Source organism: Pongo pygmaeus, chromosome 9 (assembly GCF_028885625.2).
Source record: "Pongo pygmaeus isolate AG05252 chromosome 9, NHGRI_mPonPyg2-v2.0_pri, whole genome shotgun sequence".
In the NCBI taxonomy this organism is placed as follows: domain Eukaryota; kingdom Metazoa; phylum Chordata; class Mammalia; order Primates; family Hominidae; genus Pongo; species Pongo pygmaeus.
The window spans coordinates 96,330,074-96,344,249 of NC_072382.2; the positions used below are offsets into that span (position 1 = coordinate 96,330,074).

Here is a 14,176-nt window from a genome sequence, read left to right on the forward strand (position 1 = left end):
TTCTCCACATCCTAAAACCTGAGACTAATCATAGTCATGGGGACCTCCCTTTTCAGGAATTCTTTTGAGGAGGTGCGGGCTCTGTGGGGCCTAAGTTAACTGTTTCCTCCAAGGGAGTTGTTTATTTCACTTTTCAAAGCAGACAAGTAAATACAATGTTGTCACTTTTTAAAGATGTAATTCTTTTCCAAGTAAGCCAGAGAACATGTAAAAAGTGCCTGGCTCAGAATATGCACCTGATAGTTTTGAGTAGAGAGTGTGAGGGGCTCCTGTACAGAGTCCCACTATCATCCTCACCCTCTGAATCCTCTCCCATCACCATCCTGGTTTGTATTTGTGTCTGAATCCTGGTCCAGTCATTCTGCATGTTCCCACTGTGGGCTAGATCATCTCACATGCCCTGTGGTGAGAATCCTGGGTGTGCAGTGGTATCGGACGTGGGTCCATTTTAGAGAACCTGGAAAGCCTGTGCCCCTCCTGAGGAATGGGCAGCTGATGTTTCCTCTCTATTTGGCAGAGAACTCTCCTGGCCATGGGAAGTCGCCTGACCACAGAGGCCGGGTCAGCAGCTTGCTGCACAAGCCCGAGTTCCCTGACGGAGAGATGATGGAAGTCCTCATCTAACTGCCATCTCTGTGGAATTTCAGTACAGAACATTGACAAACAACGAAAGTAGCAGAGAAAGAAGAAAGACCTAGAAGGTTGTAGATGGGAAATCAGGAATGATTTGAACTGATAAAGATTTCAGACTCATAAGAACACATTTTATAAATGTTAAACAGAAAAACAGGAGACCTACATGACTGAAGATAGAAGAGAATGCGATGGATTTTATTACACATGGTGGAAGAGAGAAGAGGCGTGTAGGTTTGCAAACAAAGTTAAGAAATAGGAAACTGAATTTTTCATCGTACAGAAAATGTATCTCTTGGGGAGGGCCTGTGTACCCTCATTCTCTGATTATAAACAGATAAACCCAAATGTGGATCATCCTTGGAATACCCCCATTCTCCTTGCCTCTTAGCATGTTTGGTTTAAGAAAAGCCTCCAAGAAATCTTGAGAGCCTGTCTTGGCATAATGCAGTGTCACCTGTGCCAACCATGGGGTGTCCCATGTGTGTGAGTGTGGCAGTGAGAAGAAGCATCGAGGGCGAGGGGGATATGAAAGCTGGTCTTCACCTAATTACCTGTTTGGTTTGGATTTTCAAGAGATGATTGGGCTTCTTAGCTTTTCTGAATTCTGCAGTATTTTCTAAACAGGATAGATTATGATCTCAGTCCCCATCCATCCTAACTTCTGAGTTCATCTCTGTCTCTGCTTTATGGTCTTTAATTTTTTGTTGTTCCTTCATTTTTTTCTTTTTAATAAGATATACCAGAATTCCTTAGGTATGGGATTTATGAGAGCAGTACCTGAACTGTCATCATTCCTGCTGTGTTTGATAGTGAGCAGTAGGACAAAGCCACGTGCTGACTTCCTGGCTGCTTCACCTTTGCATAGCTGGGTTGCAGCTGCGAACCTCATTCTGACTGTGAACTAAGCAAGCTTTGAGGAGGCAGGAGATTCCGTGGGTCCCTGTGACATCTTGCATTAAGATCATGGCACTTGCTTTTTTGTCTCTCACATTGGCTGTCTTGCAAGGAGCTTGACATTTCCAAATTCCATTGCTCTGTTGGGGAAGACTTAGGACAGCACTCCAGGAAACAGATGACAATTTACAGACAGTTGTCTCAGTGGTTTCCAGAATCTCACCAGCCTCCTATATAGCTTCTTGTATTGAGGCTCACGAGCGTAGTCACACTCTTTCCTCCCTCGCGCACGCCTCTGCTTGCTCTCGATCAGCATCCAGATCTCCGTGGCACCAGGTTGCCTCTGCTGTGAACTTCTTTTGTAACCTACCAGGCCAGTGTACATACAGTGTTATCAGGTTTTTCAGGATTTCAGTTTTGAGGCAGTTTATTCAAAGCGAGACAGAAGTGCCACAGAAAAGAGGCAGGAGTGTGTTAGGTGGTGGGTCCGTTAGACCTCTGCTGTGACATTGCATATTCAGCTCTGTGGACACTGGCTTCCTTTACAAATCTAAGAGATGCTGGATTAGAAAAGAGGAGAAGCTCATCGGGCCATCAGAGATGCTCCTACAGGGTCCTGATGTTTTTGTCCCTCCAGGTCAGCTGGATCAGTGTTTTCCCAGTTCCCTTTGCTCATGCTTACTTAGAGGAAGAAAGAAAGGGGGATACCTTTTCCAAGTACCTTCTAAATGAAACACTCAAGAGAGTGCTACTCAGGAAACTTTGCTTGGGTCCTAAAATGGACTGGTCTTGGGTGTGTAACCCCGGTGAAGTTATAGCCTCCCGAAATTGAGGTGATAGAAGGAAGACAAGAGGTGTAGGCTGGAGAGGGGAGGGAAGAAATCAGTGGCTTTGGCCAGCCTCTGTGCCACCCAGTATGACAGAGGAGTGGGAACTGGCCCTCTGGGGCTCTGCTTGGCCGTAGGCACTGCACATTGTGCCACCTGCTCATCACCTCCTCTAGTCTCACACTGAGCATCGGAGTACCTGTTGTGCAGACAGGAAAACTGAGGAGCTCTAAGAGGCTGAGCATGGAGCTCGCCCCATGCCATACATGGGGTGTGGGAAGAGGGCACAGGAGGCCTCATCCATGGGGGAAAGGGTTGAGGATGGACATGGGTGGGGAGAGGGCATAGAGATCCCTTCCTAACCTCTGTTCCCACCACATTTCTTAGGAGATGAGGTTAGGAGATGGCAGTTAACTCTCTTAAGGACATTTTGATCCCAGTTTATGTTGGGGATGGATCAGAAAGGAAAATGTTTAGAGATAGGAAGGTAAGTCAACTCTGCCAGCCCCTACCATCAGGTCTGGGCCACCCCAAACTTGGGCTGCCTCCCTTAGACATAGGTTAGAGTGAGAGACCCAGCCGTTTCTCCTGAAGCCTGGTCTTCATGCCCCAGACACCTCATTGCCCCAATCGGGTGTCAGACTTGCTTGCTCTTCGAGGTCCCCCTGAGCCGCCAAGTGTTTTCATTGTAAACAGACACATGGCCACGTTTCAGGGCTTCAACGGCATTGTATTTTAGACTTTGACCGTATTTTTTTTCTCTTAACCTACTAAGACTCTTCCTTAAGAACGGGATCTATAGCTTGAAAATGCCTTCTTCTATGGGAAATTTCCTGCCAAGCCAGGGCACTAAATACTTTCATCGTTAGAGCTTTCCTGAAGTCCGGCCATATACTGAGCACCTGCTCTGAGTTCTGGGCAGCTTACAATATCTTAAACAGATTTTCAGAAAAATAATGCAACTATATTTTCTAGTGCCAACTGTATGCAAACAGTGTGCTAAGTACCTTTTAATTAGTCCTCCACCCACCTGGAGTACAGGGGGTGAGTTTATTATTCTGATTTCACTGATAAGGAAATGGGCTCAGAAAGGTTAAGTCCCTTCCTGAAATCTCACAGCCAGGAGAAGCTAGGATGATTTAAAACAAAGTTTGGAGGGGCACTGGGCATAGACCCTGGCTGTACAGCCTCTAACATGCGGCACTGCATCTTGGCAGTCTCTATCCCTGTCTGTGATGTGTGCGTGCACGTGTAACTACACACACACACACACACACACACACACACACAGCTATCACACATCTCAGAGCCTAAGAAATAGGACTAAGCCCAGAACTCCTAGAATCACCTATAAATGCCAGGCATAGATGGAAATTATTGTGTTCCACCAAAAGCACAGCTACAAACTATACCTAAAAAATATTTCTGCACTTCCCAGAGAGCTGGACTTCAAACTTTCCCAGTGGAGCCTGATTATAGAACTTGAGGGTCCTGTCTCAGGGTGAAGGGGAGAGGCCCTGGCTTCATGGGAAGGTATTCCAACATTGTTCTGCTTCACCCTTGACTGTGTTGTCTGGCAGTTTCTGTGTGCTGCCAGGATATTATATGGAATTGGAGAAGTTGGAGTCAGGTCTCTGACGCTAGAGTTTCACTAATTAGATGCCTCTGTACATAAGAACTATTGCTGTCTGCAGGTCCATATAGCTAAGCTGCCAGGAAAAACACATTATCTTCCAAAACTTTCAGAGCATGTGCAGAACCCTTTCTTAGCGTTTTCTTCTCAGCATTTTCTCTGCCTCCCAGAGACTGGCAACCAATGACACTGCGGAGTTCAGCATGTTCTAACCATGCACGCAGGGCAGGGGCTGCCTTGGCCTTCCTCAGGCTTTGGTTGGGAGAGCAGGCAGTGGTGGAGCCCTTCTGGGTGCAGTCCTCTGGGGTTGCTCTTTGGAACTCATGTATGAGTTTGACTCCACAAGGCTTGGCATGGATACCAAAACAGTTGCACCAAATTAGTTCTGAACCTGGAACAGAGAATTCAGTGCTTCTGTTAATCGGGAAGGAGGTGCTCAGAATGCCCCGTGCAGAGCAACCAGTCATTACTCTTGTTTGTTCTCACCTGGGTGTGCACCCTCATGATGCAGTGGCTGTAGCACCTTCATGCCAGGTGCTGAGAGAGTGGGAAATTCTTCCTCCCCATTGACCTGAGTCCCAGAGACTTAGGGACACAGACTTCAGGTGAGGCTGGGGACCTCAGAAGCAGTGGATAATAGATTGGGGCATTAAAAGCTTTTGAGGCAGGGGGCTCATGTTTTCACTGCAGGGAGTTATGCTGAGCAAAGAGATGTGTTTTTCAAAACCCAGAGTATTGCCCCGTGTCCACGCTGAAGTAAGTGGAGCATGCTTCTCTGTGTTCTCTGAATGATCTTGCACTCCTCTTAAGCAAAGGAGTACCATGGCCATAGTCAGTGGGATCCCACAAATGTTTTTAAATGGGTAAGGCTTTAAGTAGCCAAAGAGTATCCAGCCTACCATTGGCTTCTCCACATCCTAAAACCTGAGACAGCCTTGGTATATGCTTTATAAATGTTTCTTTTCTTGTTGTTTAAGTAATTAAAGTGTTTAAAATGTCTTCATTAGATGTGACGATTGTTTAATGAGTTTGCCTCTGACGTGTGTCTCCATGGGAGATAGGCAAAGTAATTAGGAAGTTACCAGAAATTGGTCGGCTGGGGAAATGCAAAAGTTAGCATTTCAGTAGTGAATTTCTCCTGGAACAAATGAGCAATTTTTCCTCTTTCTCTTAAGTAGTATACCCTTTTCTCACTTAGTAATTTAATGGTATATAAAGACATGTGTATACGTGAGTGCATACATATGAGGTATGACTATAGGGTTGTTTGTGGGAATTTCCTTTCTTAACATACGGAAGATCGAAGTGTTCATCTCACCCCGCTCTCCTTAAAAGGTGTCTTTTGGGAGACTATGTGCTGATTGACTATAGTGCTGCCAAGTAAAAATATCTTGGGAACTCTTCTACTAGAATGGCCTTCAGGGCTTGGCATGTTCCTTTGGTTTCCCCTTAGAGATGAGAAATCCTCCTCCTTTGAGGATGGATTTAAGTTCTGGAAATAATCTCAAGTGCTTGATAGCACAGTTGGATGAACAAAGATGGCAATTAAGGTAAGTTGCACCATTTTTGTTTCTAAAAAAATCCCTAAGGAATTTCTTGGAATGAGTCTTTGGCCTCAGAGCCTCTCAAAGTGTCCACTTCAAGGGAAGACCGTCCTCATTAGCACACAGATTTTTAAAAATCAATTCTCTTGCCATGCCTCCTATGTGTTCACATCTCTGCATACACTACAGACATAAGTGCATAATCATTTATATAAACATCTGGTAGGTATTCTGTAAAACTGTTTAGTTTAGTGCATGTTATTGTCATGTTATGATGTGACTGGGGTGTTTCTTTGTCATGAAACTTTGCTTCTTCACAGAATTAGAATACTGCTCTCTCTATATTGAAGTACATATACAGCATTTCCTTGTATCAGCTCCCAAAGTCTGGATGCCCGGTGTTGTGTTTACATGTGATTGTGCCTAGCAGTCTGTTCACATAGAGACACCTGTAAGTATTTATTACAAAACGGAATGTAAGCAAATATATCCACATTGGTTTTATTTGAATCAAGGTGTTTTTTTGTTTTTTGTTCTTTTTCCTTTTGAGGAGGAACAGGGAGCCGCCTCCTCCATGAGCACTTACAGAATTGTGTAAAATTCTGTGAAACAAGGGTAAGCGTGGGCACCCAATTTCAGCTGTCCTGGTGCCGCTACCCTCCAAGCTGCTCTGTGTGTGTGTGTGTCGCTGTGCTTGGTGGCAGTGTGCCGTGCTCGTGCCGGCTCTTCCCAGCAGACTCTGGTATCTGGCTGTAACGTTTGGCGTCTTCGTATTGCCAGTCTGTATTGAGGGGTGATGTACATGGCCGTACAGCCAGATGGGTCTGTGTATCAGTGTGGGGAGTCCAAGAACACTGCCTGTCCCCCACAGCAAATATTGATGCTGTTGGTCAGCCAAAGATTTTCCTCTTCTTTGCTGCTTAAACTTGTGCCTTAATATTGTACATAATAAATGGATAAAATGGCAAAATGGCTCTTCCCTCTAGCTTGCTCTTTTCTTCCTTAAAGAACTTGTAAACTGATGCTCAATAAATATTTCATTTCATTGTGCCCACTTAATGTTTTGGTTCAGAGGCCCTCGGCTCCCCCCTTGTGGGCCTCACACTGACACCAACACGCAGCTCTTGACTCTGAGGAGGAAATGAATCATTCAAACCACCGCAGCTTGCAGCCCGCCCACTCCTGGCTCCTCCAGACAAATAAGGAGAAAGGAAACGCAGAGAGACTGTGTGCCTGGGTGTCCACTTTGATCACATGTGAGTGTCCACTTTTGGGGTTCCTCAGTTCAGAGCCGGCAAATGATCACTGTAAACTGGCTCTGTCTCAGGAATTCACCCAGGCATCCTGGAGTCAGCCATGCCTCTCTGAGCCCGAGAATGGAAATGGGAGATGGGAGCTGTTTTGTTAGGGTCTTGGGGTCACAGGAGCAAAAAGCGGGACTTTGGTGGGAAGGAGTCACATGGTAAATGGGTGAAATCCAGGCCAGGAGCCTCAGGGACTGAAGCAGAACAGAGTAAGACTCATGAGAATCTCCACATGAAGGCCCCTCCCCTGGGATCACTGTGTTTAAGAGAGGGTGGTGCCTGCTGTTTATTCTCTGGTCATGCCTTTTCAGCGAAAGCCTCTCTCCTCACCCACCCCCAGCCCTAGCATAGGAAAAGCTTCCTTGACATGAGCTCTGGGGGAGTGTGAAGGATGCATCTCTAGCCCCCCAATAATCATCAGTGTGATTTATATGCATTATCTTCTTCAGTCACAACAACCTTGTCATCATCCCCACTTTAAACCCCAGGAGACTGAAACTCAAACAACCTTGGACAAGTGATGTGCAAAAGACGGCAGGGCGGGGATTTGAACCCAGGTCTACCTGATGCAGAGCCAAGGCACTTGCATATGCAAGGTGGGTGGATGCTGGGAGGCAGGAGAGCTCATGCTGCTGTCTGCCTGGCTTCTTGTCTGTCCTGCTTCTACCCTGAGGACTCCTCTGCAGGGAGCGCCATCTGTGTGTGTGTGCAAATATGACTCAATTCACGTAAAGATGCACCCTTGCAGCTCCCCAGCCTCTACCTGTCAGGATGACTGCAGGAAGACAGCTGGAGGACTGCATTTGTGTTTAGAGTTTGTATGACCCTTCCGAGTTGTCACCTTCCCACGCTGATCCCACACGTGTACACCATGCGAGCCACCCCCTGAGCTCTGACCTTTCTCTTGGTCCCTTGTACACCCCAGGAGAGACGTTGTCAATCCCAGCAGTTCTGTGTAGTCATTCCAAGTGGTACACGTCTGTGCCCTGAAGGAACACTGGCCTCCATTCTGACATCTGGGCTGGGGCCTCAGGAACCACAAGAGATAGCAATGTGTTTGAAGTTGCACAGGCTCATCGTGATAAGGAATTAGGTCACAAATGGGAAATAAATCAGAAGCAATGAAATTCCTTTCTTAAAGTTCTGTGTTGTCAAAATAAAAGAAGCTTTCTGTCATTAAAAAAATGTCATTATGGTTTACTGTTTCTGTTGCCTTTTTAGCAAGCATGACAGTGTGTCTTTGAGGTACTTCCTTTATCTGCCTCTGTTCCTGGCAGGCAGACGTCCAGAGACCATTCCAAGTGAGCCAGGACTCCCTCTCTTGGTGAGTCTGTCATCCTCAAAGTTCCTCTCTTTTTAGAATATTGGGAGATATATAGGTGATTTTTTAAATTGAACCTGGAGTTTATGGGAACCTGGGAAGCCCTCCATATCTGATGTGGAGTTCTATCAAAGGGTAACTCTCCCCAAGTTTTTGGAGACTCATAGTGTGTATACAGATAATATAAGGATCATAGACTACATCGTTGAGTGCTTTGGAGTATAGTAATATGAATTATAGTCCTATTGTTAGAAAGTAACAGTGCCTAACTTTGTGTCCTGATGGGTTTTGCCTCTCTGAATGTGCAGGGGAGGCAGGATCTAAGTTTTATTGAATTTGCTTTGGAATAATATTTCATCTTAAGAACCCCAGAGGTAGGTATTATGGGACATTATTACCCCTGCATGTCAAATGAGGAAACAGACTGAAGAGAAGTGAGGTGTGCACTTGGGCTCTGCAGTAGAAGCCAGGCCTGCTCATTTCTAAAGCCTTTGTTCTCTCTGCACTGAATTGTTGCCTTTGACTTTAGTTGTGTGTGTGTGTGTTTTTTTTTTTATGGTTTGCTTGTGCTTGTTTTTAATCACTCTAAAGAGAATTGGTAAGCAGATGGCTAACTGAAAAAACATTATTGAGGCCCTTGTTGGAAGTGTGACTTTTTTTTCGGCCAAAGTCATATACCGGACAGACAAGCTGGATCAGTGGCTCTGGTCTGTGAGATGTATACTTAATCTTTACCTACTAGACTTTGTTTATTAACATTCACCTGGTAGGCAGCATGGTGGAGAAGGGACCAACAGGCAGAAGCTGTATCAGGTCCACACAGGGGCTGGGGACCTGCTCTTGGTTTTCCCCAGGTACATTGTGAAGCCACAGAACTTGTGGTCCAGGAATGCTGAGTATAAAATGGAAGTGTCTGTCAGTCTAATGAAATTCTTGATTGTACCTGACAGGCATCTATGCCTGGTTTCCCGATCACCTGAACCTTGGTGCCTTCCCTTCCATATTCATGGCTCTGCTTCTGTCCCATCTACTCAGTCATCTCTGCTAGGGTCCCCAGTCACCTTGGGCTCCTCCCCTACTCTCTCCTTTAGCTAGTTGGTCACCTGTTCCTGCCCACTTCACCCTCCCATGTTGCTTCTGTACTTTTATTTTCTCCATCCCCATGGCCTTAGTTCAAGACTTCATCTCTCGCATGGACAATTACAGTAGCCTTCTGCCTACCATCTCATCCTACTCTATTCTTGACAAGGACACCAGAGTAACAAGAGTAATAATGACATTGATTCATTGTCATTATGCACCCAACCTCCTGTGAGCCATTCCCATATTAGTACATTGAATTCTTACAATCACTGTTATAGCTCCATTGTACTGATGGAGAAACTAAGAAGTAGGGAATTTGAGCCTCTTGACCAAAGTCCTAGAGCTTGTGAGTGCAGGGCTGGGATCCAAGCCCAGATAGACTGACTCCAGAGCCTCTAGACCACACTGTTCTTCCCCAACCCGAGTTTCTAGAGGGATGTCTGATAATGTCACTCTTTTGAGGGAAATTGCCACAGCACTATTAGCCCCCTGTGGCCTTCAGGATAAAGCTGTGGCATTCATGCCCTGCATAGTCTGACCCCTGCCCACTTCCCTGACTAGTTTCTCTCTACTTCCCTTTCCACCCCTACCTTCAAGTTGCTCTAGGAACCACACTGTGTCCATAATCTGCTTTGTATGTTTCCATTTTTGCACCTATCCATGGGGTCTCTTGGATTGGGTGTCCATCTGTCCAATCTAACTCATTCTTCAAGGTGAGGCTCAAATGTCACTTTTCTCAGGAAGGTATTTCTGGTCACCAGGGTCAAAATTAATTGCTCCTCTTCCATTATTAGCTGAGTCACCTGGAGAAAGTTGTTGAACTTTTGAAAACTTCTTCTTTGCAAGATGTTATGGAGCAAGTACCGTGTCTGTTTTTTCATTAATGTGAATCAGGCACCTAATGCAGTTGCTGGCACACCACAGGTGCTTGAGTGTTGACTGAATGAGTCAACCCTTGAGTGTTGACTGAATGAGTCAAGGATTTAATGAGAGAAGAGTTGTAATGTATCTAAAATGACAGTGCCGTGCATCATAGCATCCATCCAGCCCTTGCCCCAAGCCGTCTCCTGTTACAGTGAACTACATACACAAGTGTCTGTCAGCTAATCTGTTTGGGGTAGGAACCCTGACTTGTACCTAGAGTAGATGCTCATTAAAAGTTAAACTGACTGTGAATTCTCCCAAGCTTCTTATTGCATATGTTCAGTGACTGTTGTCAGGGAAACTGGAAGCAGAGATCCTTAAGTAAAATTTTATTAAAAAATTACTGTGCAAGTAATGCATATTTGTTTTTAAAAACAATCAAATGAGAATACAGAGGAGAATACAAAGAAGCCACTACCTCCTCTAAATTGCTGCACATAGCCATTAATTCTGTTAAGTCTGGAGGATTTCCTTCTAGGCTCCTCTACAGATACGTACAACCAGGTAGATAGATACGAGTGAATGAATATAAGACCATGCTACTCATACAACTAGGTTTTTTTCATTCAACAATAGGTCATAGGCAGGTTTCCTAGGCAGCACGTGTAGATCTCTCTTATTGTGGTTTATGGTGGTATGTGTTCCTTTGTGTGGAGGAAGGGGAGCTTACTGAAACCTGAGGGTGCTCCTGCACCACCACCCAGCTCCGCACAGCATTTCCCCAGCAATAAGGGAGAGCTAAGAGCATGGGGAAGCTGGGGAGATGTTTTCTCTCCTAAGAAAGAGGCCAAAACTTGCAATATATAAGTCAGGCCTGGCCAAATGCTGGCCCTGTGTTCCTCCAGTGCATCAAAATGTTTCCATTCACCTGCCCAGGCACTAAAAAAATTAATGATTTTCATGATGACATTGGGATCCCAAGGACTCAACAGCACCATGGCCCCAGCTGATGGCTGAGACCAGTCTGGCCTGGAATGCCCTGTTTCCATCCAGAAACCCTCTGTCAGCTCTCTGAGGGGCTGATTTTTCCATCCAGTGCCCTACCCTTTGGCCTAGAGAACACATTTTCCTGGCATAATTCGACTCAGCCCTAGTCCAGTCTGACTTTGTTCAGTGAGTTGATGACATTGATCCTTCCCTTGTCCCTGGCACTTTCATTTTGCAGTGTATCTATCAGTTTTACAAATATTTAGCTTTAGGAATAGCCTGTAAAAAGAAGCCCAGTTTATGATTCATTCATCAGGTTACTACTGAAAATTATGTGCCCAGCATGCTTCAGATCTTGGGGGGAAGCCAGATAATACAGAATGCCATGGTGATCCTGCCCTGAAGGTAGACGAGGGACAGGGAAGTGGACTGATTTCCTACTGTGCGCCAAGCATTTTATGTCAACCGTGGCATTTGGTCCTCATAACAGCAAGGACAGTGAGATTCAGAGAGGCTAAGATTACCAAGGTCTGCACTTACCCAAGTAAGCAGCAGGGTGGCATTTGAGCCCAGGCCCAGATGACTCTAAAAGTCAGGACGTTTCCACAGCATCATGCAACCTCCATGTTCAAGTCTAATTGAGGTCACAAGTATGATAAACAATTTGATCTTTGTCCTTGTTGGAGGATGTACACCAGGATCTCTGGACATATCTATCAAGCCCCCTCCGCCCTCGGCATTTGGAGGGAAATTGGCTGATGGTACCCTGCCATGTACTGCAGGCCCCAGCTCTGAGACAGCACAGTAGACGACCCGCCTGGGTAGAGCAGACAGAGGCCCCACCAAAGTTTGCATGTGGAAGTCTCCCATTTGGATACATTTAGAGAACCCAGTCTGAATCTTCCCCCACTTCTATTCCTGAGCGCTCCATTGCTGCCAGCAGGGGCCATCTACTGCCTTGTCCAAGCCTTTCCAGAAAAGACACTGAGAGGGGCTCCTCAGAAGAGCCATTGGTGTCCCCTGTGCTCCTCTCTTGCCAGTCTATGTAATTTCTCAATCTAATTTTACCTGGAAGAGGGTTAGTTAGAGGTGGTAACCATACTTTGTACCTTTAAAAAAATTAGGTGTCATTACTTCATATATTGATTAATAACAAATATGTTTTGTTGCATCACTGCTCCTCATCGCCACGAAATTCACAGGCTCGGGCTTGGGTACGTGATATAACTTGCCAGGCATGTACAACTTATGTTGGACATCAGTCATAAACAAGTAATGAGCAGAAACTGCAAAGCCAGCCACTTCTTTAAGTCTTAAGTGCCTCTCAGTCAAGACCATCACAGTGTTCTGGAGGGGAAGGTGAAAGCCCACTAAATTAGGGCTTCTGGTAGCAAGCAAACAAAAAGCAGACTCCTGTTTCCTGTTTTCTGTAGATTAACACTGGGCATTCAATGAGTGTCCAATGAATGTGAAATCTCTGCTTAGTAACATCCCCAGCCTGTGCATAATGCCCTTCTTCTAAAGAGCACAGGTATGTGTTTTATGCTATTCACACTGCTGGGAGAAACAGCTAGGGATGGCTGTCATGATTCCTTTTAACATAACTGGGAGAAAGGCAAACAGAGAACTTGGGTGCTTTCCGAAGGTCATGGTGAAAAGCCAGCAGAGCCAATTAGAGGCGGGCCCTCTTGCAGCCCTGGTGGTGCTTTCTGGCCAGAGTAGGACATCTATGCTGGTTTTGTGGACATTGGGTCTTTTCTGAGCCCTGCACCTTACCCTGCCTGTGGATCAGTAAACTGAGAAGTGATGGGCTTGGCCTGGATTGGCCAGAGAGTCACCTCAGAAGCGCTTCGTGTTCTTACTTGTATGTCTAGTGAGCCAACTGCTTCCACAAAGCCATTGTTCAGGACTAAGGAGTTGGGATTTCCCCCAGTGGCAGAGCCAGGAGGGGTGGGCCCAGTATTGTGAGATCACAGCAGAAAATGCTTTGGGACTCTTTCTTTGACAACCTTGAAACCCTTGACCTTACTTCAGGGCTGAGATCCGAATGGTCATGGCAGCAAGATGGCAGATTAAAACTAAAGGGGATTGTTCCCAGGGATAAAAGGGCTGATGGCAAATACAGTTCCCTTTTGCTTTTGAGATATAGGGTTGGAGAGATGCTACCTGTCACAGTCTGATCAATCCAGGTCACTTGGGACCACAAGTAGCACCTGGTTCCTTAGGAATCTCAGCATTTGAAAAATGTACAAGGCATCACAAATAATTCATGATGTAAATAATTCATACTGAGAAACACACTTAAAAGTAACAGACACACAGACACACACATTAGTTTAACATTCTTATTATGAGGGTGCAAAGATGAATAAGATGCTGTGTCTGACCCCCCAGAAGGTCACAGTCTTGGCAAAAAGACAAGAAAGGTCCACAATATGGTGTTTACTGTCAAACTCATGAAATGTAGACTGTTCTATTGGTCTAAAGGAGTGGGGACATAGAAAAGCAGGTGACATATGAGTTGAACTTGGAAGAATGCGAAGGGAAATGGGGCTGAAGCTAGAGGGCGAGGGAACAGCATGCACAGATGCATTTATTTTGCTTATAACCGCAATTTGAGCAGGGCTTGATGGGGGTAGTTCATCTCTGCTGGGCCCCACTGGGGTGGCTCAAAGACCGGGTGCTAGAACAGTTGGGGGGTCCTGGGGCATCTTCATTTCGTTGTGGTCTCTTCTCAGGGTCCCTCTGGCATAGTTCAGGGAAGCTGGACTTGCTGCATGATAGCTCAGGATGTCAAAGGGACATGTTGAGAACACAAGGCAGGAGCTTTCTCCTTTCATGACCTCGCCTCAGAAGTCACTCAGCCTCACTTCTGCCACATCTACTGCCAAGACAGTTACAAAGGCCTGCCTGGGTTTGAGAGGTGAGGGTGAGGGGATAAACTTCATCTCTTTACATGAAAATGGTAAGGTTCTAGAAAAGCACACAGGACCAGAAACACTGCTGTGCCCACTTTGGAAAACAAAGTCTGCTACAGTGGTATCAACTGTGGGCCAGATGCAGCATCAGAAGTTTTACATACA

The 14,176-nt window shown here is 45.7% G+C and overlaps 1 protein-coding gene across 7 annotated transcripts in view; it reads left to right on the forward strand.

Moving 5' to 3' along the window:
- AMOTL1 (angiomotin like 1) overlaps nt 1–6,588 on the forward strand; it is a 135,512-nt gene extending 128,924 nt beyond the window's left edge. For all 7 annotated transcript variants that reach the window (XM_054437360.2, XM_054437362.2, XM_054437364.2 and 4 more), the window contains one exon: nt 518–6,588. In XM_054437360.2, coding sequence (XP_054293335.2) covers nt 518–624 — 107 coding nt within the window. In that variant the 3' untranslated portion in view covers nt 625–6,588. The remainder of the gene's footprint in view (nt 1–517) is intronic.
- Nucleotides 6,589–14,176: the final 7,588 nt, after the last annotated feature.